At 47.2% G+C, this 24,607-nt stretch overlaps 2 protein-coding genes and 1 pseudogene across 11 annotated transcripts in view; 2 read left to right on the top strand and 1 right to left on the bottom strand.

Annotated features, from left to right (window-relative positions):
- ZCCHC17 (zinc finger CCHC-type containing 17) overlaps positions 1–24,607 on the bottom strand; it is a 1,254,002-nt gene that overhangs the window by 246,260 nt on the left and 983,135 nt on the right. The window lies entirely within an intron of this gene.
- LOC126940446 (60S ribosomal protein L21-like) lies at positions 8,833–14,693 on the top strand (annotated as a pseudogene).
- On the top strand, positions 21,613–22,299 carry SELENOW (selenoprotein W). The gene is made up of 2 exons (XM_050765765.1): positions 21,613–21,698; positions 22,037–22,299. Exons 1-2 carry the CDS (start codon positions 21,613–21,615, stop codon positions 22,206–22,208), a joined length of 258 nt encoding a protein of 85 aa, XP_050621722.1. The 3' UTR covers positions 22,209–22,299.

Genomic DNA, 24,607 nt, shown 5'->3' with positions numbered 1-24,607 from the left:
GAAGGAAGGAAGGAAGGAAGGAAGGAAGGAAGGAAGGAAGGAAGGAAGGAAGGAAGGAAGGAAGGAAGGAAGGGGAAGGAAAAGGAAGGAAAAGGAAGGAAGGAAGGAAGGAAGAAAGAAAGAAAGAAAGAGAAAGAGAGAGAGTCCAGGCGCGGTGGCTCAGGCCTGTAATCCCAGCACTTTGGGAGGCCAAAGTGGGCGGATCACGAGGTCAGGAGTTCAAGACCAGCCTGACCAACTTGGTGAAACACCGCCTCTACTAAAAAGACAAAAATTAGCCGGGCATGGTGGTGGGCGCCTGTAATCCCAGCTACTCAGGAGGCTGAGCCAGGAGAATCGCTGAACCTGGGAGGCAGAGGTTGCAGTGAGCCGAGATCATGCTATTACGCTCCAGCCTGGGCGACTGAGCGAGACTCCGTCTCAAAAAAAAAAAAAAAAAGAAGAAGAAGAAGAAGAAAATAAATCATATTTAGCCAGGCATTGTGACTCACATCTGTAGTCCCAGCACTTAGGGAGATCGACAAAGGAGAACAAGTTAGCCCAGGAGTATGAGACCATCCTGGGCAACATGATGAAAGCTTATCTCTACAAAAAAATTAAAAATTTAGCAGGACGGGGTGGCATGTGCCTGTGGTCCCAGCGACATGGAAGGCTGAGACAGGAGGATCGCTGATGCCCAGGAGTTTGAGGCTGCAGGGAGCTATGATGGTGTCAGTGCACTCAGTTTGGGCAATAGAGAGACCCTGTCTTTCAAAACTACAATACCAAGGGTGGGTGCAATGGCTCACGCCTGTAATCTCAGAACTTTGGGAGGCTGAGGTGGGTGGAACACTTGAGGTCAGGAGTTTTGAGACCAGACTGGTCAAAAGAATGAAACCCTGTCTCTACTAAAAATACAAAAATTAGCCAGGTGTCACGGCAGGCACTTGTAGTCCTAACTACTTGAGAGGCTGAGGCAGGAGGATCGCTTGAACCCAGGTCACTTGAACCTGGGAGGCAGAGGTTGCAGTGAGCCAAGATTGCACCACTGCACTCAAGCCTGGGCTACAAGAGAGAGACAAAATCTCAAAAAAAAAGAAAAGAAAAGAATAGGCCGGGCACAGTGGCTCATGCCTGTAATTCCAGCACTTTGGGAGGCGAATGCAGGAGGACCACCTGAGGTCAGGAGTTCTAGACCAGCCTGACCAACATGGAGAAACCCCATCTCTACTAAAAATACAAAATTAGCCGGGCGTGGTTGCTCACACCTGTAATCCCAGCTACTTGGGGAGCTAAGGCAGGAGAATTGCTTGAACCCGAGAGGTGGAGGTTTACAGTGAGCTGAGATCCCACCATTGCACTCCCACCTGGGCAAAAAGAGTGAAACTCCATCTAAAAAAAAAAAAAGAAGAAGAAGAAGAAGAAGAAGAAGAAAATAACAGCACTTTAGTCACTTTCCAATCTCTATTTCTTCCTCCTCCTCCCCCTCTTCCTCCTCCTCCTCTTCCTCCTCCTCCTCCTCCTTCTTCTCTCGTTGTGACTTGGACAAATCTCTTCTTGATGGTTGGTCTTTTCAAGTTTTCTATTTATTTTGAGGTCAGTTCTCAAATGTCCTGCATTCTGAGAAATTTTATCACCTTTTATTTCAAATCCTTCAACTACATTTCTTTTTTTAATTTTAGCAATCAGATTTTTAGTTCAGGAGGACTTTCTTGTTCTCTATTCATTTTTCAAAGCACACTGTTGTTGTTTAATGGATGCAATAACCTCACATTTCCCTAAAAATACTAACTAGGATCTCTTATATGATCTCTGCTACCTCTGAAATCCTTTTTAATGCTTGTTTATATTGGTCTTCTTTCACATAGCAAGCTTTCCTCAAATGCCTGGAAAGTCTTGTTTGGTGTTTGTTTGGGGTTTTGTTTTGTTTTGAGATACAGTCTCATTTTCTCACCCAGGCTGGAGTACAGTGGCATGAACGGCCTCCACCTCTCAGACTTAAGCAGTCCTCCCACCTCAGCTTCCTGAATAGCTGGGACTATAGGCGTGTGCCATCACACCCAGCTAATGTTTGTGTTTTCTTTTTTATAGAGACAGGGTCTATGTTGCCCAGGCTGGTCTTTTATTATTATATTTGAGACAGAGTCTCACTCTGTCACCCAGGCTGGAGTGCAGTGGCGCGATCTTGGCTCACTGCATCCTCCGCCTGCCAGGTTCAAGCAATTCTCCTGCCTCAGCCTCCCAAGTAGCTGGGACTACAGGCGTGTGCCACCACACCCAGCTAATTTGTGTATTTTTAATAGAGACGGGGTTTCGCCATGTTGGCCAGGCTAGTCTCGAACTCCTGAACTGAAGTGATCCACCTGCCTCGGCCTCCCAAAGTGCTGGGATTACAGGCGTGAGCCACCGTGCGTGGCCCCAGGCTGGTCTTGAGCTCCTGAGGTCAAGCATTCTGCCAGTCCCAACCTCCCAAAGTTCTGGGATTATAGGCGTGAGCCACAGCACCTGGCCTGATGTACTTTTTTGGTTTTTTTTGAGACTGAATCTCACTCTGTCGCCCAGGCTGGAGTGCAGTGGCACAATCTCAGCTCACTGCAACCTCCACCTCCCAGGTTCACACCATTCTCCTGCCTCAGCCTCCGGAGTAGCTGGGACTACAGGCGTCCACCACCACACCCGGCTAAGTTTTTGTACTTTTAGTAGAGACAGGGTTTCACCGTGTTAACCAGGGTGGTCTTTATCTCCTGATCTTGTGATCCACCCACTTCGGGCTCCCAAAGTGCTGGGATTACAGGTGTGAACCACCGTGCCCTGCTAGCCTGATGTACATTTTTAAGAAAGAGTGAATGCAGCCAGTCCCGGTGGCTCATGCCTGTAATCCCAGCACTCTGGGAGGCCGAGGCAGGTGGATCATTTGAGGTTGAGACCAGCCTGGCCAACATGGTGAAACCCTGTCTCTACTAAAAATACCAAAGTTAAGGCTGGGCGCGGTGGCTCACTCCTGTAATCCTGGGAGGTAGAAGTTGCAGTGAGCTGAGATAGCGCTACTGCACTCTAGCCTGGGCGAAACAGCGAGACTCCATCTCAAAAAAAAAAAAGAAAGAAAGAAAGAAAAAAAGAGTGAATGCAATGAATGTAAAGGCTCTCCAGGCTTTCGTGTGCACTTGCTAGATTTCTGACCGAAGGCTTCATTTTTGGAGGAGTGGGAGGGGCCATGACGGTGAAAGGGTACCTCTAAAGGAAGAATTTATTTGGGACGGTAGTTCCCGCTTCAAATGTCTTCATTATCTTCAGAGTGTGTTCAGTTTCTCTCTCCCACCCCACTGCCTGACAAGGTCAATTTCTTTAGAAAAGAACCCTCCCATTATAGTCTGCTGTGCTGTGTGGTGGAGGGTTGTTTGAGTGGAGCATTCAATTAGCTATTCCCCTGCCTCAGCCTCCGGAGTGCTGGGACTATAGGCGCCCGCCACGCCCGGCTAATTTGTTGTATTTTTAGTAGAGATGGGGTTTCACCGTGTTAGCCAGGATAGTCTCCATCTCCCGACCTCGTGATCCACCTGCCTCGGCCTTACAGCTCATTTATTACTTCGACTCTTTATCTCAGTTCTTATTTCCCAGTCAGAAACTTCTCTAGAATTTTACCAGTAAAGGAGACCCTCTTTTCCAACCTCCTCCCCACTCCCATTTTCTACTTTGTTCCTTTCTCCAATATTGTTCATTATTAACTTGTACCCATTCGGTTTCCATCACCCTGACATTTGTTAAAACTCCTAGTTTGGCCGGGTGCAGTGGCTCATGTCTATTATCCCTGCACTTTGGGAGGCCAAGGTGGGTGGATCGCCTGACGTCAGCAGTTTGAAACCAGCCTGACCAGCATGGCGAAACCCCGTCTCTACTGAAAATACAAAAAAATCAGCTGGGCATGGTGGCGCATGCCTATAATTCCAGCAACTTGGGAGGCTGAGGCAGGAGAAGCGCTTGAACCCAGCAGGGAGAGGTTGCAGAGAGCCAAGATTGTGCTACTACACTCTAGCCTGGGCAACGAGAACCAAACTCTGTTTCAAAAAACAAAACAAAACAAAAAAAACCACCTTTGGTTCACTGGTGAATGAATTGCCTCCTCTTCTTCTTTTAGGTGTAGGTATCGTATCTCATTTTATTTTTAAAATTTATTTATTTGAGACAGGGTCCCAAAATGTCACCCAGCTGAAATGCAGTGGCACAATCTTGGCTCACAGCAACCTCTGCCTTCCAGGTCCAAGCGATCCTCCCACCTCAGCCTCCTGAGTAGCTGGGACCACAGGAGTACACAACCACACTCGGCTCATTTTTGTAATTTTTTTTTTTTTTTTTTTTTTTGTAAAGATGGGTTTTGCCATGTTGCCCAGGCTGGTCTTGAACTCCTGGGCTCAAGTCTGGTCTTGAACTCCTGGCTTCAAGCGACCTGCCTGCCTTGACCTCCCAAGGTGCTGGGATTACAGGTGTGAGCCACCATACCCAGCCACAGCTGTTACTTCTGATTTACTCCCTCAGGTGTCTAATCAAAATCTGATTTATGGGTCACTTTTCTTACTACTGCTTCTGATGACAATTTTACTGTGTATCACTATGAGGCATTGTGCTCAGTGGTTCATAAACACGATTTTATTTCATTGCCACAGCAACACTGGGAAGTAGGTATTATTTCCATTTTATAGGTGAGTTGTCTGCCTAGCCAGGTTTTAAGAGCTTTTGAAACACAGCTCTTAAAACCCCAAGTCCTTTCATAGCTTGCTTTCTTTTTTCTTTTCTTTTCTTTTTTTTTTTTGAGGCAGAGTCTTACTTTGTCACACAGACTGGAGTGCAGTCGTGCAATCTTGGCTCATGGCAACCTCCGCCTCCTGGGTTCAAGCGATTCTCCTTGCCTCAGCCTCCTGAGTAACTGGGACTACAGGCACATACCACTATACTCAGCTAATTTTTGTATTTTTGGTAAAGATGGGATTTTGCCATGTTGGCCAGGCTGGTTTCAAACTCCTGACCTCAAGTGATCCGCCCGCCTCGACCTTGCAAAGTGCTGGAATTACAGGCGTGAGCCACTATGCCTGACCCTTTCATAGCTTTCTGTTGCCCTCAGAATAAAAATCGAAGTAAAAATTTCTTAACTTGGTTTACAAGAAACTCATCGCCTGGCACCTGCAGCTCTGAACTCACCTCACACACTGTGGGCTCCAGCAACACTGATGTTTTCTCAGTTCCTTTCAACACAGTAATCCTGTTCTTGCCACCGCTTTTCTTCACCTGAACACTCTCCTGTTCCTACCACCAGTTCCCATTCACCCTTCAGATCTCAGCCTCCGTATCACTCTCCTCTCCCCTCATATTTCCGTCCCCACCCTGAATTAGGTTAGGCACTCATAGAATGAGTTATCACAGCACTTATTCCATTTCACTGTTATTGCTGGTCAAACAAACATGGTAATTAAATATTTCTTCCATCTTCTCCCTTTACTCTGGGTAATAGAGTCTTCTGAGGTCAGACAAGATCGGGTGCGTTCTGGGTGGCATGGCCGCAAACAGTAATAGAGTCTTTAATGACATCTAGATCAGATTCCATAACTTCTCAATCCCTTTCAGCTATTAAAGATGTGTCCAGTTTGGCATATTACAGCAGACTACTGCAAAGATCAGCAAACTGTGGCCTATGGGCCAAATCCGCTCACTCGGATTTTGTATATAAAATTTTATTGCAATAGTCACACCTCACTCATTCCATACTGTCTATGGCTGCTTCCACACTACATCACTAGAATTGAGTAACTGCTGGCTGGGCGCGGTGGCTCACGCCTGTAATCCCAGCACTTTGGGAGGCTAAGGCAGGCAGATCACCTGAGGTCAGGAGTTCAAGATCAGCCTGGCCAACATGGTGAAACCCCCTATCTACTAAAGATACAAAAATTAGCTGGGTGTGGTGGTGGGCACCTGTAATCCCAGCTATTCGGGAGGCTGAGGCAGGAGAATCGCTTGAACCCAGGAGGCAGAGGTTGCGGGGAGCCAAGAGGCTGCAGAGCGCCACTGCACTCCAGCCTGGGGGACAGAGTGAGACTCCATTTCAAAAATAAGTAAATAAATAAATAAAATTATGCAGCTAACCTGGGTGCAGTGACTCATGCCTGTAATTCCAGCACTTTGGGAGGCTGATGCAGGCAGATCGCTTGAGTCCAGGAGTTCAAGACCAACCTGGGCGATATGGCAAAACCCCATCTCTACAAAATACAAAAATTAGCTGGGTGTGGTGGTGCATGCCTGTGGTCCCAGCTACTCAGGAGGCTTAGGTGGGAGGATCCCTTGAGCCCGGGAGGTGGAGGCTGCAGTGAGCCATGACGGCACCACTGCACTCCAGCCTGGGTGACAGAGTGAGACCCAGTCAAAAACATACAAACATACAAACAAACAAACAAAACAGACGCAGCAACTTTGGAAAACAGGTGAGCATTTCCTAAAAATGTTCAACATAGAGTTACCACGTGACCCAGTAATTCCACTCCTAAGAATATACTGAAGAGAATTGAAGATATATGTCCATATAAAAACTTGTGCACAAATGTTTATAAATGTAGTGTTCATGATAACATCTAAAAAACAACTGGAAAAAAGGCCAGGCACCGTGGCTCATGCCTGTAATCCCAGAACTTTGGGAGGCCGAGGTGGGTGGATCACCTGAGGTTACGAGTTTGAGACCAGCCTGGCCAACATGGAGAAACCCCATCTCTACTAAAAATACAAAATTAGCTGGGTGTGGTGGTGCATGCCTGTAATCCCAGCTACTCGGGAGGCTGAGGCAGGAGAATGACTTGAACCCATGAGGCAGAGGTTGCGGTGAGTCAAGATCGAGCCATTGCACTCCAGCCTGGGCAACAAGAGCGAAACTCTGTCTCAAAAAAAAAAAAAAAAAATTATTCTGAACTTGATTGTGGTGGTGGTTGCACAACTCCAAGTATACCAAAAACCAATGAATTGTACACTTCAGATATGTGAATTATATGAATGTGAGTTATAGCTCAATACATCTGTGAAAGAAAGAACAAGCAGAAGGAAGAAATGGAAGGAAGGAGGGAAGAGACGGGGGAAGGAAAGGAAAGGAAAGAAAGAAAGGAAAGGAAGAGTGTCCAGTTTAAAAGTCCAATTTCTTCCCCCCAACCCTCCACACCCCCAGAAGGAGGCTTCCTCTGTCACCCAGGCTGGAGTTGAGTGGCATGATCTCGGCTCACTGAAACCTCTGCCTCCCGGGTTCAAGCAATTCTCCTGCCTCAGCCTCCCGAGTAGCTGGTATTATAGGCACCTGCCACCAAACCCGGCTAATTTTTGTATTTTTAGTAGAGACGAGGTTTCACCATGTTGGCCAGGCTGGTCTCTAATTCCTGACATCATGATCTGCCTGTCTCCGCCTCCCAAAGTGCTGGGATTATAGGCGTGAGCCACCGTGCCCGCCCCCCACCTTTTTTTTTTTTTTTTTTTTGAGACGGAGTCTTGCTCTGTCGCCCAGGCTAGAGTGCAGTGGTGCGATCTCGGCTCACTGAAACCTCTGCCTCCTCGGTTCAAGCAATTCTCCTGCCTCAGCCTCCTGAGTAGCTGGGATTACAGGCACCTGCCACCAAACCTGGCTAATTTTTGTATTTTTAGTAGAGACAGGGTTTCACCATCTTGGCCAGGCTGGTCTCAAACTCCTGACCTCATGATCTGCCCGCCTCAGACTCCCAAAGTGCTGGGATTACAGGCGTGAGCCACCGTGCCCAGCCCAGACCCCCCCCCTTTTTTTTTTTGACACATAGCCTAACTCTGTTGCCCAGAGTGGGGTGCAGTGGTATACTCACGGCTCACTATAGCCTTGACCTCCTGGGCTCAAGTGATCTTCCCACCTCAGCTTCCCGAGTAGCTGGGATTACAGGTGTGCACCACCATATCCACTTTTTTTTTTTTTTTTTCAGATGGAGTTTCACTCTTGTTGCCCAGGCTGAAGTGCAATGGCACGATCTCAGCTCACTGCAACCTCTGCCTCCTGGGTTCCAGCGATTCTCCTGCCTCAGCCTCCTGAGTAGCTGGGATTACAGGCATGCATCACCACACCTGGCTAATTTTGTATTTTTAGTAGAGACGGGGTTTCTCCTTGTTGGTCAAGCTGGTCTCAAACTCCCGACCTCAGGTGATTCGCCCGCCTTGGCTTCCCAAAGTGCTGGGGTTACAGGAATAAGCCACCGCACCCAGCCCACATCCACTAATATTTTTAACTTTTTGCAGAAAAAATTAAAAATACTATGTTGCCCAGGTTGATCTTGAATTCATGGGATGAAGTGGTTCTCCTGCCTTGGACTCTCATTGTGCTGGGATTACAGGTGTGAGCCTGATTGAAAATCCAATTTCAAACTTGAATTTTTTTTTTTTTTTTTGAGACAGTCTCACTCTGTTGCCCAGGCTAGAGTGCAATGGCGTGATCTCGGTTCACTGCAACCTCTGTCTCCCAGGTTCAAGTGATTCTCCTGCCTCAGCCTCCTGAGTAGCTGGGATCACAGGCACCCGCCACCACGCATTTTTGTACTTTTAGTAGAGATGGCTTTCACCACAGTGGTCAGGCTGGTCTTAAACTCCTGACCTCAGGTGATCTGCCCGCCTCAGCCTCCCAAAATGCTGGGATTATGAATGTAAACACTGTAGAATAATTTTGCTCATGAAAAATGCTCAAAGTTGAAACAGGTTTAGGAGAAATGAGAAGAAAAATGGAAAAAAAAAAGATACATGCAGATGAAAATAGAGGTGGGTGAGAAATGAAAATAGAGTCTTTTGGCCAGAACTGCTGTCTTCCAGTAATTTGCCAAAATGACGAACACAAAGGGAAAGAGGAGAGGCAACTGGTATATGTTCTTTAGGCCTTTTAGAAAACATGGAGTTGTTCCTTTGGCCACATATATGCAAACCTATAAGAAAGGTGATAGTGTAGACATCAAGAGAATGGGTACTGTTCAAAAAGGAATGCTCCCCAGTGTTCCCATGTCTAAACTAGAAGAGTCTACAATGTTCCTCAGCATGCTGTTGGCATTGTTGTAAACAAACAAGTTAAGGGCAAGATTCTTGCCAAGAGAATTAATGTGCATATTGAACATATTAAGCATTCTAAGAGCCAAGATAGCTTCCTGAAGCAAATGAAGGAAAATGATAGGAAAAAGAAAGAAGCCAAAGAGAAAGGTTCCTAGGTTCAACTGAAGCACCAACCTGTTCCACCCAGAGAAACGCACTTTGTGAGAACCAGTGGGAAGGAGCCTGAGCTGCTGGAACCTACTCCCCATGAATTCATGGAATGGGTGTTAAAAAAAAAAAATAGGCCAGGCGTGGTGGCTCACGCCTGTAATCCCAGCAATTTGGGAGGCCGAGGTGGGCGGATCACGAGGTCAGGAGATCGAGACCATTGTGGCTAACACGGTGAAACCCCGTCTCTACTAAAAATACAAAAAAAATTAGCCAGGCGTGGTGGCGGGTGCCTGTAGTCCCAGTTACTTGGGAGGCTGAGGCAAGAGAATGGCATGAACCTGGGAGGCAGAGCTTGCAGTGAGACGAGATCGTGCCACTGCACTCCAGCCTGGGTGACAGAGCAAGACTCTGTCTCAAAAATAAAAAATAAAAAATAAAAATAAAAATAAAAAGACCTCTGGGCTGTTAAAAAGAAAAAAAAAGAAATGAAAATAGAGGTTGGTAAATAGTGAGAAATGCTATTATAATAAGCAAATACAATTCAGCCGAAATGTCTGATCCCAGGAGTTTAGAGTTTGCAAGCGTAACTACTTTGCTGTGAAACAAATCTCATGCAAACACAGGACGTGGCATTTGTATATGTCACTTTTGTTTGTTTTCCCTAGTCACCATTTTAAGTATATATTTCTTTACATAGATTGCTTCCCTTTCTTCTTTTAAAGGTACCAAACTGGTAATGAGTTATTTCCAATACAACAGAATGATAAATACAAAGAGTATACAAAATTATATACATATACAAAAATTAGCCAGGTGTGGTGGTGCACGCCTGTAGTCCCAGCTACTCCAGAGGCTGAGACAGGAGAATTGCTTGACTTGGGAGGTGGAGGTTGCAGTGAGCCAAGATCGCACCACTGCACTCCAGCCTGGGTGATACAGCACGGCTCTGTCTAAAAAAAAAAAAAAATCAGCTGAGGCAAGGTGTAGCAGGTGCTACAGGGAAGGCGGAGGCACGAGAATTGCTTGAACTCGGGAGGCAGAGGTTGCAGTGAGCAGAGATCATGCCACTGCACTCCAGTCTGGGAGAGTGAGACTCCGTCTCAAAATAAATAAATAAATAAATAAATAAATAAATAAAACATACGAACCAAGGAGAAAAACTTAGCAGACTGCCTAAATCACCAGAATCTAATTTTGTTTTCCTATTCCCTACTTCTCTCCTTTTCCCCCAGTGTTCTCCTCTTCTTCCTCTTCTCCTTCTTCTTCCTCTTCTCCTTCTTCTTCCTCTTCCTCTTCCTCTTCTTCTTCTTTTTTTTATTTTATTTTATTTTATTTTGAGACAGAGTCTTGCTCTTGTTGCCCAGGCTGGAGTGCAATGGCACGATCTTGGCCCACTGCCTCCGCCTCCCAGGTTCAAGTGATTCTGCTGCCTCAGCCTCTCAAGTAGCTGGGATTACAAATGCCAGCCACCACACCCGGCTAATTTTTGTATTTTTAGTAGCGATGGGGTTTCACCATGTTGGCCAGGCTTGTCTTGAACTTCTGACCTCATGATCTGCCTGCCTCAGCCTCCCAAAGTGCTGGGATTACAGGCGTAAGCCACTGCTCCTGGCCTTTGTTTTTTTTTTTTTAATACAGTACAATTTTTTTTTTTTTTTTTTTTGAGACAGGGTGTTTCTCTGTTGCCCAGGCTGGAGGGCAATGGCATGAGCTCGGCTCACTGCAACCTTCGCCTCCTGGGTTTAAGCAATTCTCCTGCCTCAGCCTCCCAAGTAGCTGGGATTACAGGTGCCCGCCACCACGCCTGGTAAATTTTTTGTATATTTAGTAGAGACAGGGTTTCACCGCTTTAGCCAGACTGGTCTTGAACTCCTGACCTCAGGTGATCCACTCCCCTCAGCCTCCCAAAGTGTTGGGATTATAGGCGTGAGCCACTGTGCCTGGCCTGGTACAATTTTTTTAAGCATATAAGAGCCCCACCATCTTTGTGTAGCCAAGGCCAGGAGTGTGACTGCTTTGGAATTCTGACTGGGGCAAGTGTGGTATAATCCTAGCACTTTGGGAGGCTGGGGTGGGAGAATCGCTTGAGGTCAGGAGTTTGAGGCTTCAGTGAGCTATGAACATGTCACTGCACTCCAGCCTCAGCAACAGAGTGAGATTCTGTCTCAAAAAGAAACATAAAACAAAAACCAAAAACCTAACCTTTGTTCTGAGAGCCTGCTTCTCTCAGTGTTTGTATCACACCTCTTGTTTGGTTTTTTTTGAGACAGGGTCTCACTTTGTTGCCCAGACTGGAGTGCTGTGGTGCTTCTACAGTTCACAATAGCCTGGACCTCCTGGGTTCAAGCGATCTTCCCATCTCAGCTCCACAAATAGCTGGGACCATGGGCACGAGTCACCATGCCAGACTAATTTTTGTATTTTGTGTAGAGATGAGGTTTTGCCATGTTGCCCAGGCTGGTCTTCAACTCCTGAGCTCAAGCAATCCACCCACCTTGGCTTCCTAAAGTGCTGGGATTACAGGTGTGAGCTACCGCACTCAGCCTCTTCTATCACACTTAATGGGGAATTAGAAGTTCATATTCCAGGCCTGGCCTGTCACCTGCACACAGCCCTCTGTTCCTACCATAGCACATAGAAGTTGTTCCCACCCCATCTGGTGAATCTCACTGGGAACTTCTTCAGGGTTCTGACCCTACATAGCAGTTCCTGTGGCCAAGGCCTGGTAGCCAATAGATGCTCCATAAATGGTGAATAGAAACATACATGGGCTGGCCGCAGTGGCTTATGCCTGTAATCCCAGAACTTCAGGAGTTTGAGGTGGGTGATCACCTGAGGTCAGGAGTTTGAGACCAGCCTGGCCAACGTGGCAAAACCCCGTCTCTTCTAAAAATACAAAAAATTATCCGGGCATGGTGGTGGGTACCTGTAATCCCAGCTACTCAGGACGCTGAGGCAAAAGAATCACTTGAACCCGGGATGCAGAGGTTGCAGTGAGCGGAGATCCCACCACTGCACTCCAGTCTGGGCAACAAGAGCAAAACTCTGTCTCAAAAAAAAAAAAAAAAAAAAAAAAAGAGAGAGAGAGAAACATACATGAACAAGCCAGGCTTGGTGGCTCACACCTATAATCCCAGAATTTTGGGAGGCCAAGGCCGGTGAACCACTTGAGGCCAGGAGTTTGAGAACAGCCTGGCCAACATGGCAAAATCCTCTCTATTAAAAATACAAAAAAAGAAAAAAAAAAGAATAAAAAGAGGGGAAGAGGGGCTGGGTGCAGTGGCTCATGCCTGTAATCCCAGCAGTTTGGGAGGCCAAGGCAGGCAGATCACCTGAGGTCAAGAGTTCAAGATCAGCCTGGCCAACGTGGTAAAAACTCGTCTGTATTAAAAACAAACAAACAAACTAGTTGGGCAAGGTGGCGGGCACCTGTGATCCCAGCTATTCAGGAGGTTGAGGCAGAAGGATTGTTTGAACCTGGGAGGCGGAGGTTGTAGTGAGCTGAGATCTTGCCACTGCATTCTAGCCTGGGCGACAGAGCGAGGCTCTGTCTCAAAAAAAAAAAAGGAAAAGAAACATACACAAATAAGTGAACTGAGTGCTCACGACCTGCACTTGGTATTTGTATATTATGTCTTCACCTATGCATATTTTTATTTTTTCTTTTTCTTTCTTTTTTTTTTTAGACAGAGTCTCGCTTTGTCGCTAGAGTACAATGGCAGGATCTCACTGCAACCTCCGCCTCCTGGGTTCAAGTGATTCTCCTGCCTCAGCCTCCCGAGTAGTTGGGATTACAGGCACCCACCACCACACCCTGCTAATTTTTGTATTTTTAGTAGAGAAGGGGTTTCACCATGTTGGCTAGGCTGGTCTTGAACTCCTGACCTCAAGTGATCTGCCTGCCTCGGCCTCTCAAAGTGCTAGGATTATAGGCGTGAGCCACTGCACCTGGCCTATCTATGCATATTTTTTTTTTTTTTTTTTTTTTTTTTTTTTTTTTTTTTTTTTTTTTTTGAGACAGAGTCTCGCTCTGTCGCCCAGGCTGGAGTGCAGTGGCCGGATCTCAGCTCACTGCAAGCTCCGCCTCCCGGGTTCACGCCATTCTCCTGCCTCAGCCTCCCGAGTAGCTGGGACTACAAGCGCCCGCCACCTCGCCCGGCTAGTTTTTTTTGTATTTTTTTGTAGAGACGGGGTTTCACCGTGTTAGCCAGGATGGTCTCGATCGATCTCCTGACCTCGTGATCCGCCCGTCTCGGCCTCCCAAAGTGCTGGGATTACAGGCTTGAGCCACCCGCGCCCGGCCTATGCATATTTTTCTAATTACAAAATAATACATGATTACTCTATAAAATAGTTATGATTATAGAGGTCTATGAAACATGAGTTTCCCCCACAATCCCGCTTGGCAATAATCACTAAAAGCTATTTGGTTTTTTTTGTTTTGATTTTTTTTGAGACGGAGTCTCACTTTGTCGCCGAGGCTGGAGTGCAGCGGCGTGATCTCAGGTCACTGCAACTTCTGCCTCCCGGGTTCAAGCGATTCTCCTGCCTCAGCTCCCAAGTAGCTGGGATTACAGGTGCCCGCCACCGTGCCTGGCTTAATTTTGTGTTTTTAGCAGAGACAGAGTTTCACCATGGGATTATAGGAGTGAGCCACCGTGCCTGACCCCAGTACAATTTTTTTTTTAAGCATATAAGGTTTCCACCATGTTTGTGCAGCCAGGACCAGGAGTGCGACTGCTTCAGAATTCTGACTGGGCCAGGTTTGGTGTAATCCTAGCACTTTGGGAGGCTGGGGTGGGAGGAAAGCTTGAGCTCAGGAGTTTGAGGCTGCAGTGAGCTATGAACATGCCACTGCACTCCAGTCTGGGTGACACAGTGAGACCCCTTCTATAACAATAGTAATAATAAAGAATTCTGCATAGATAAGATAACTAATGACGATGATGACGTCAGACTTGTGTTTACTGAGAGTACTAAGTCCCAGGCTCTGTTCAGAGCACCTTACATGCGTTCTCGCCTTTAGTTAGAAGAGATTCTCTGAGACAGGTAGAGGTAAGTGTGTGCTCCTCATAGGAGCGGTAGAGCCTAGTGGTGCCTGGTTGCCTGGTCTCAAATTTCAGGTACATGTATGGGATATATGACCTTAGTAACACTTTTTTTCTTTTGAGACAGGGTCTCACTCTCACTGGGGCTGGAGTGCAGTGGCACCATCGTGGCTCACTGCAGCCTCTACCTCCTGGTCTCAAGTGATCCTTATCCTCCTGTTCAGCCTCCCAAGTGGCTGGGACCACAGGCTTGTGCAACACGCCCAGCTAATTTTTCTACTTTTTGTAGAAACAGGGGTCTCACTATGTGAAGCTGGTCTCGAACTCCTGGGCTCAAGCAATACTCCAGCCTCAGCCTCCCAAAGTGCTAGGATTACAGGCATGAACCGCTGTACCTGGCCCAGTAACATTCTTACCCTCTCTGTGCCTTAGGTTTCTCGGTAAAACAAAGATGATAATAACACCTCCCTCATAGGGTTGTGGCCCAGATGCAATGAATGAATATGTACCAAGCATGTGACGTGCCTGGCATTTTACAGATGAGGACTTGGAGGTGATCCAGCCTAGATTCAGAGCTGCATTCACTGGCCTGGTTCCCGAGCATGAGCGGTCAGTGCCTGCTCAGTCCTTCCAGGCAGCCCTTTCTGGGGGACAGCCTGTTCCTGGGTCTCTGAGGCAGTATGGGGAGGTGGAGTTGGGGAAAGTTCACTTCTTGATCCTTCCTGTGTTTCCTCAGCTGTTGAGCACAGCAGTGGCTTTCGTAATTAAACAGTAGACGGTCTTAGGAGAACTAGGAGCAAGCCCTTCCCACTCTAAAACACTCAGAATTGCTATGCTGATTATAAAATGAATTTGTGCAACTCCCTGGGAAGGTCTCAGGGTCATGTGTTTTGTGGCAGAATCATTTCCTGCTTGGCCTGAGGGAAGAGCTGCTTCTTCCTGCTGAGATTCAGGCCAGTGGAGGCAAGCCTGCTTGCAGACGCCACAGCCCATCCCTGACCCTCCTGCCCCCACATGGGACTCTGTTGGGGGTGGTCAGACAGAAAATGAAGGGAAAGGGGGCTCTGTTCACAAAGTTGCTGTGCAAATCATTTATTTTTTTTTTTTAGTTTTAAGTTTTTTTTTTTTTTTTTTTGGATACAGGATCTCACTCTGTCGCCAGGCAGGAGTGCAGCTGCGCGATCTCGGCTCACTGCAACCTCCACCTCCAGGTTCGAGCGATTCTCCTGCCTTAGCCTCCCGAGTAGCTGGGATTACAGGCGTGCACCACCACACCCAGCTAATTTTTGTATTTTTAGTAGAGATGAGCTTTCATCATGTTGGCCAGGCTGGTCTCAAACTCCTATCCTCTCACCTCCACCTCCCAAAGTACTGCCTTTTTTTTTTTCTTAGACAGAGTTTCACTCTTGTTGCCCAGGCTGGAGTGCAATGGCGTGATCTTGGCTCACCTCCCAGGTTCAAGAGATTCTTCTGCCTCAGCCTCTCAAGTAGCTGGGATTACAGGTGCCCGCCACCATGCCCGGCTAATTTTGTATTTTTAGTAGAGACAGGATTTCTCCATGTTAGTCAGACTCTTCTCGAACTCCTAACCTCAGGTGATCCTCCCGCCTCGTCCTCCCAAAGTGCTGAGATTATAGGCGTGAGACACCACTCCCCGCCTGGAAAAAAGTTTTAAAAGATGCTTATAGAAAAATGACAAAAATTATTCCTTGGTTTTTTTTTTTTTTTTTTTTTTTTTGAGACAGGGTCTCCCTCTGTCTCCCCGGCTGGAGTGCAGTGGCCTGATCTCAGCTCACTGCAGTCCGAACCTCCCAGGCTCAAGCAATTCTCCCACCTCAGCCTCCCAAGTAGAAACACATTTGGGATTACAGGCGCATGCCACCACACCTGGTTAATTTTAGAATTTTTTTTTTTTTCTTTTAAACTGAGGTAAGGGGGAATGTGAGAAAAAGAGGGCTGCTCATCTGTTCTCCCCCCACTCCTGAAGCCCCTCACTAGCAGAGGGCAAGCTCACAGGCCTGAGGGTGGGAGCTGGCTCTGGGAGTAACAGAGCAGAGGACACTTGGCCAATGGCCCTGTCCCTATTCCTATCCAGAGGCCTTTGCACACCCTGACCTCTCCTGGACCTTTCCCCCTGGTCAGGGGAAAAGGCCTCCTCCCTCCCCCTTCCTCCACTCTCCACCCCACCCCCGTCTTCCTACTTATCATTTTGGAGAGTCATTTAATTCCTGAGGTTTCTGTGTGTGCTGAGTCTGTGCATGTGTTGGGAGAAAGGAGCTGGCTTCCACCCAACTGAAAAGAAAGAGGAATAAACCACAAAACAAAAACACACCAACAAAGACAACTTGGAAGGCAATATTTATTCTGATTTTGCTTTTGCTTTAATACATAATATGTATACATGTTCCAGGCAACACGTTTGGGAACACAAAATAAAAATAAGGTTACTTATGACCCCAGGAGCTAGCTAACCTTTGCTGACAATTTCTGTCTTCTCTTTGGGTTTCAGGACATCTGTGATGTTGGGGCTTTCTGCACCCTCTGGCTGGGGAAGAGACCTCATCTGTCACCTCACATCTTCAGTCTCTCCCCACTCTAGGATTTAGAGGGTGTAGTCAAGGCAGAAGACCTGGGAGAGGTTAAACCAGAGGGGTGGCTGGTGCAGAGGACTGGGCAAGGACCATGAATTTGTCCTTCAGTTGCTGTGGGAAAGGACTTCATGAACAATGAGTTGACCAGAGAGTAGGGCTTCATCCTACTGCCCAGAGAAGCCACTGTGACTCAGCAGAAAGGTCCCCGGGGACAGAGCATAGTTCCCCAATTTCCTTCATACTTTTTATCTTTTTCCTTTTTTTTTCTGAGACACGGTCTTGCTCTGTCACCCAGGCTGGAGTATAGTGGCACAATCATGGCTCACTGCAGCCTCAACTTCCAAGGCTCAAGCAATCCTCCTGCCTCAGCCTCCCAAGTAGCTAGGAGTAGAGGTATGTGCCACTATATCCGGCTAATTTTTAAAAATTATTTGGGCCAGGCACGGTGGCTCACGCCTGTAATCCCAGCACTTTGGGAGGCCAAGGCCGGCGGATCATGAGGTCAGGAGTTCAAGACCAGTCTAGCCAACATAGTAAAACCCTGTATCTACTAAAAATGCAAAAAAAAAAAAAATTAGCCAAGTGTCGGGAGGCGGGGCTTGCAGTGAGCCGAGATCACGCCACTGCACTCCAGCCTGGGCGACAGAGTGAGACTGTCGCAAAAAAAAAAAAAAAAATGAGCCGGGTGTGGTAGCGTTCGCCTGTAATCCCAGCTACTTGGGACGCTGAGGCAGGAGAAACACTTGAACCTGGGAGGCAGAGGTTGCAGTGAGCTGAGATCGTGCCATCGCACTCCAGCCGGGCAACCGTGCAAGACTCCGTCTCAAAAAAAAAAAAAAATTAGCTGTGGAGTCAGGGGTCTCCCTGTGCCGCCCAGGCTGGTCTTGAACTCCTAGGCTCAAGTGATCTGCCCACCTGGGCCTCCCGAAGTGTTGGGATTACAGGCGTGAGCCATCAGGCCTGGCCTTCGTACCTTTTAAAATGTATTAATTCACTCACTCATTAAACATTAACTGCTCTCCACCCTGGGCAGGCTCTGGGGCCTCTCAGGTGGGGAAGTTGCCAACTGGGCCCTCCAGCAGCCTGCTTCTGACCTGGGGAAAGTAAAATACAATAAATGTGCCCAAGGAATGCAGGGGAAGGGAGGAGGTAAAGGGGAGAGAAGGAAGGGTGTGTAGCAGTATCCCACGCATGTGTGGGCCATTTGTAAAAGAATATTACGTACTACAACAGCATTTTTCTTTGGAAAATGCAAAACAAAACTCTAACTTTGTTCTTAATGCAGACTATGGAAAGTAAATTGTGAGGAAATCTTGATCCTTGGGGGTTATCATGGGTCTCTTCAGCTAAGCCTGTGGGGAAGGCAGGGAGTAGGACAGGCCTTGCCATTCTCCAGAAGCCTCTCAGTAGAATGTGACCTGTTTCTATTTACCAGAATGGCAAGGGCAGGGGTGCAGGAATAGGAAGAGAACATACCTGACTGGAGGATTGGAGAGCCAAGAATCTGGGCCCTGAGAGTCAAAGGGAGAGGCTGGCAAATTCAAGGACACATAGCTGTGTGCAGTGGCTCTCTCCTATAATCCCAGCATTCTGTGAGGCCAAGGCAGGAGGAGCACTTAAGCCTTGGAGTTCAAGACCAGCCTGGGCAACAAAGTGAGATCCAGTCTCTACAAAAAAATTTAAAAATTGTCTGGGCACTGTGGCGTGTGCCTGTGGTCCCAGCTACACAGGAGACTGAAGCAGGAGGATCAAAGGTGGGAGTTCAAGGTTGCAGTGAACTATGATCCAGCCTCTGTCACACAGGCTTGAAAGCACGGCCATCATGTTGGCCAGGCTGGTCTCAAACTCCTGGCCTCAACTGGTCTGCCTACCTCGGCCTCCCAAAGGCTTTGTAGGCCATATGGTCAGGGTGGTACCTACTCAACTCAGCTGGGAGGCACAAAAGGAGCCACAAGCACTATTTAATCAACTGGATCTGACTGTGTTCCAACAAAACTTTATTTATGGACACTGAAATTTGAATTTCATATCATCTGTAGACAGATGTCAAGAAATAGTACTCTTAAAGTTTTTTCCCCACCTTTAAAAATGTCACAATCATTCTTGGCTTGCAGGGGTCCTACAAAACAGGGAGTCAGGTAGTAATGATGTGTCAGTGTAGATTCATCAGTTGTCACAAATGTACCCAAATGTACCACTCTGATGGGGGATATATTGGAAAACGGAGGAGGCTATTTATGTGCAAGGGTAGGAAGTATACAGGAAATATGGTATCTTCTGCTCAACTTTGCCACAAACCTAAAACTGATCTTCAAAAATAAAGCCTGTCTGCCAGGTGCGGTAGTTCATGCCTGTAATCCCAGCACTTTGGGAGGCCAAGATTGGGGGGATCACCTAAGGTAAGGAGTTTGAGACCAGTCTGGCCAACATGCTGAAACCCATCTCTATTAAAAAAATACAAAATTAGCCAGGCATGGTGGCACACGCCTGTAATCCCAGCTACTCAGGAGGCTGCGGCAAGAGAATTGCTTGAACCCAGGAGGCAGAGTTTGCAGTGAGTGGAGATTGCACCATTGCACTCCAGCCTGGGCAACAAGAGCAAAACTCCATCTCAAAAAATAAATAGGCCAGGCATGGTGGCTCATGCCTGTAATCCCAGCATTTTGAGAGGCCGAGGTGGACGGATCACTTGAGGTCAGGAGTTCAAGACCAGCCTGGCCAACATGGTGAAACCCCGTCTCTACTAAAAATACAAAAATTAGCCGGGCGTGGTGGCAGGTGCCTGTAAACCAAGCTACTCAGGGGGCCAAGGCAGGAGAATCGCTTGAACCCAGGAGGTGGAGATTGCAGTGAGCCGAGATCATGCCACTGCACTCCAGCCTGGGCGACAGAGTGAGACTTCGTCTCAAAAATAAATAAATAAATAAATAAATCCTATTTAAAAAAGAAGAAGAGAGAAAGAAAAGAAAACAGGGAGCAAGTTGAGAATTTAGCCTATGGCCTGTACTTGCTGATCCCTGTTTTAGAGAATTACAAAAAGTTGCTCCATCCTCCAGTAAGACGCTATATAAGTTAGCTTATTATTTCTCGGGAATAACAATTATAGGACTGGGCATACCTACCTGGGCATAGAACTGGCTCACATCTATAATCCTAACACTTTGGAAGGGTGAGGCAGGAGGATCACTTGAGGACAGGAGTTCCAGACTAGCCTCAGCAACATAGTAAGATTCTATCTCTACCAAAAAAAAAAAAAAAAAATTTAAAGAATAACAATTATGACAAGCATTAAATCATTCTGTATAAATTATACAAATCAAATACTGAATATAAGATAATTGAAAATTATCATTGTTGCAAATATATTGTAATTATTCAACAGTTCTCATATTAGATTCTAGAAAATAACAAGACATTTGGCATCCTGGTCAATCAAGATTTTGAGACCAGCCTGGCCAATATGGCAAGACCACATATCTACAAATTTTTTTTTTTTTTGAGATGGAGTCTCACTCTGTCGCCCAGGCTAGAGTGCAATGGCACCATCTCGGCTCAATGTAACCTCTGACTCCCGGGTTCAAGCGATTTTCTTGCCTCAGCCTCCTGAGTACCTGGGACTACATGCATGTGCCACCACGCCCAGCTAATTTTTTGTATTTTTAGTAGAGATGGGGTTTCACCGTGTTAGCCAGGATGGTCTCTATCTCCTGATCTCATGATCTGCCCACTTCGGCCTCCCAAAGTGCTGTGATTATAGGCATGACCCACCACGCCCGGCCCAAAAAAATTTTTTTTAAATCAGCCTGCGTGGTGGCACATGCTTGTAGTCCTAGGTACTGGGGAGGCAGAAGCAGGAAGGTTGCCTGAGTCCAGCAGTTCCAGGCTTCAGTAAGCCGTGATCAGACCACTGCACACCAGCTTGGGCAATTAAGCAAAACTCCATTTCATATTAAAAAAAAAAAAAGGCCGGGTACAGTGGCTCATGCCTGTAATCCCAGCACTTTGAGAGACTGGGGCAGGAGGATTGTTTGAGCCCAGGAGTTCAAGACCAGCCTGGGCAACACAGGGAGAACCTGTCACTACACAAAGTATCATGATTAGCTAGATGTGGTGGCACATGCCTGTGGACCCAGCTACTGGGGAGGCTGAGGTGGGAGGATCACTTGAGCCTGGGAGGGCAAGCATCGGTGTGCCATGATCGCACCACAGCACTCCAGCCTAGGTGAGAGAGTGAGACTCTGCCTCTAAATACATACAGACAGACAGACAGACAGACTAAAAAGAAAAAGATTCTTATCTGAGATAGATAATTTTAACTACAGTTGCTGTTTAATATGCAAAATTGTGTGGTCAAGTAGATGAATAGCCAAGAAATTTGGTTTAATGGATTCTTTATCAATGTTTTTCCCCAGTTTTTCTCAAAATCCATCAGTTACAGAGTGTGGAAGTTGAAGGTAAATCCACATCCTGCTCCATCTGCAATGTATTAATGCCATGTTTTGCTAAAACTAGTATCTAAAGTATTTCCTTTTCTTCTGGCAGTGCATCTACTTTCTCCTGAAATCTGGTGATGTAGATGAGTCATTTAGTATGGCTGGTGGAAACAAATACTGAAGACAGTGCCTAGATTATAGTAAGCAACTGTATGCACATATTTTAAATGAATAAAATTCCTTTTTCAAAGAAATTTGCAGCACAGACCTCATGCGTCCAGGCAGGAGATGGCTGTGACCCGGGCCTCTGCTCCCCAATGGGTGTGGCAGCCCAGAGCCATGGCTCTCGTGAGTTGTTTATGTGGCGCTTGAGGCTACAAGTCCAAGTATCTTCAGCTCAAGAAGCAGTTAGAAGAAGAGATCCCCCTCCCCCCCACCACGCGGTGGCTCACACCTGTAATCCTAGCACTTTGGAAGGCCAAGGCGGGCAGATCACGAGGTCAGGAGTTCGAGACGATTCTGGCCAACACAGTGAAACCCCGTCTCTACTAAAAATACAAAAAAATCAGCCGGGCATGGTGGCGGGCGCCTGTAGTCCCAGCTACTTGGGAGCCTGAGGCAGGAGAATCGCTTGAACCTAGGAGGCGGAGCTTGCAGTGAGCCAAGATTGCACCACTGCACTCCAGCCTGGGCAACAGAACTAGACTCTGTCTCAAAGGAAGAAAAAAAAAAAAGAAAAAAAGAAAGAAGAAGATGAGGTCCTCTGGGCTTTGGATATCTGCAGTGAGAGAACTCCCCAGGCCACTGGGTTCTTTGAAGTAATGGTAGCCGGGAAGTTGATTCACTCTAAGAAGCAAGATGATGGCTACGTGGACACAGAAAACAAGTTTCTGAAGCTGGTGGCCGCCATCAAAGCCACCTTGACTCAGGGCTAATGTGCCCTGAAGGCAGAGTCCAAGGACCTTGACCTGGCTCCTCTCAGCAGACACTTCATGACAGGAAGGACTGAAATGTCTCGAGGACGCCTGGTCTCCCCCTGTTCTTGCAGCTGCTGTTGGGGGCAGAGGTTGATGCCCCTGGTCTTTGCCTCTGTGTGGGAGAGTCTGTTAGTATGTGTCTTCCCCAGAATCCACACCGCCCTACCCTTGTTCCCTGATTTCATCAGATCTCTGTGCATACCCCATGTTTCCCCGGTTGTCTACCAGAGTTTGTGGGATGTCCCACCTCAGGCTTCCTTCTCAAAGGGAAGCCAAAAGAGGCGTCAGGATAGGTGAGTCTCTGATTGCGGCAACGTTTGCAACTGTTCACGATTCAATAAATATTGGACGAATTTTTTTCTTTTTTTTTTTTGAGACGGAGTCTCGCTGTGTCTCCCAGGCTGGAGTGCAGTGGCGTGATCTCGGCTCACTGCAAGCTCCGCCTCCCGGGTTCACGCCATTCTCCCGCCTCAGCCTCCCAAGTAGCTGAGACTACAGGCGCCCGCCACCACGCCCGGCTAGTTTTTTGTAATTTTTGGTAGTGACGGGGTTTCACCATGTTAGCCAGGATAGTCTCAATCTCCTGACCTCGTGATCCACCCGCCTCGGCCTCCCAAAGTGCTGGGATTACAGGCTTGAGCCACCGCGCCCGGCCTATTGGACGAATTTAACCGAAAAAAAAGAAGAAGAAATTTGCCCTGCTGTCTGGAGAAAAATAAGTTTACTTTATGTATTTATGTATTTATTTATTTTTGAGACAGGGTTCACCCTGTCACCCAGGCAGGAATGTAGTGGCACCATCTAGGCTCACTGCAACCTCTGCCTCCCAGGCTCAAGTGATCCGTTCCTACCTCAGCCTCTTGAGTACCTGGGACCACAGATGAATGCCCCTACACCCCGCTAATTTTCTTCTCCTTTTTCTTTTTCTTTTCTTTTTTGTTTTAGTAGAAATGGGGTTTCGCCATGTTGCCCAGGCTGGTCTCAAACCCCTGAACTCAAGCAATCCGTCCACCTCAGCCTCCCAAGCTGCTGGGATTACAGGTGTGAGCCATCATTCCTGGCCCTCTTTTTTAAATAGTAGAGATGGAGTCTTGCTATGTTGCTCAAGCTGGTCTTAAACTCCTGGCCTCCAGCAATCCTCCTACCTGAGCCTCTCAAAGTGCTAGGATTACAGGTGTGAGCCACTATGCCTGGCCAACAAAATTTTTTTAACAGGCTTTTTTTTTTTTTCCCTGGATCTCATGATTTAAATTTTTTTTTGGCTGCGCACTATGGCTCATGCCTGTAATCCCAGCACTTTGGAAGGCCAAAGGAGGGAGGATCGCTTAAGGCCAGGACCTTAAGATCAGCCAGGGTAGCATGGCAAGATCTCATCTCTACAAAAGAAAAAAAATTTAAATTAGCCAAGTGTGGTGGCGTGTGCTTGCAGTCCTTGCTACTCAGGATGCTGAGGCTAGAGGATTGCTGGAGCCCAGGAGTTCAAGGCAGCAAAGAGCGATGATTGCACCACTCTACTCCAGCCTGGGAGACACGGCAAGACTGCCTCAAAATTAAAAAAAAAAAAAAAGTTTCACGGTGGCTCAAGCCTGTAATCCCAGCACTCTGGGAGGCCGAGGCGGGCGGATCACGAGGTCAGGAGATCAAGACCATCCTGGCTAACACGGTGAAACCCCGTCTCTACTAAAAAAAAAAATACAAAAAAACTAGCCGGGCGAGGTGGCGGGCGCCTGTAGTCCCAGCTATTCGGGAGGCTGAGGCAGGAGAATGGCGTGAACCCGGGAGGCGGAGCTTGCAGTGAGCTGAGATGGTGCCACTGCACTCCAGCCCGGGCGACAGAGCGAGACTCCGTCTCAAAAAAAAATAAATAAATAAATAAAATAAAATAAAATAAACATTTTTTTTTTCTGATGTCTGGGGAGAAATTATTTCATGGTTTAGGATTTTATTATTTACAACGTTCTAAAATAGTATCAGTGTCCTCACACCCATTAGAATGGCTACTTTCAAAAAACAGAAAATAAGTGTTGGTGACAATGTGGCGAAAGTGGAACCCTGGTGCACTTCTGGTGAAAATGTAAAATGGTGCAGCTGCTGTGGAAAACAGTATGATGGTTCCTTAGAAAAATTAAAAATAGAAGTTTAAGGCTGGAAGCGGTGGCTCACGCCTGTAATCCCAGCACTTTGGGAGGCTGATGCGGGTGGATTCACGAGGTCAGGAGATCGAGGCCATCCTGGCTAACATGGTGAAACATCATGTCTACTAAAAATACAAAAAATTAGCTGGGCGTGGTGGTGGCAGGCGCCTGTAGTCCCAGCTACTTGGGAGGCTGAGGCAGGAGAATGGCATGAACCCAGGA

This window comes from Macaca thibetana, chromosome 1, assembly GCF_024542745.1.
Source record: "Macaca thibetana thibetana isolate TM-01 chromosome 1, ASM2454274v1, whole genome shotgun sequence".
In the NCBI taxonomy this organism is placed as follows: Eukaryota; Metazoa; Chordata; class Mammalia; order Primates; family Cercopithecidae; genus Macaca; species Macaca thibetana.
The sequence above is the reverse complement of the archived record's forward strand: the minus strand, read 5'-3'. Positions and strand labels throughout refer to the sequence as shown.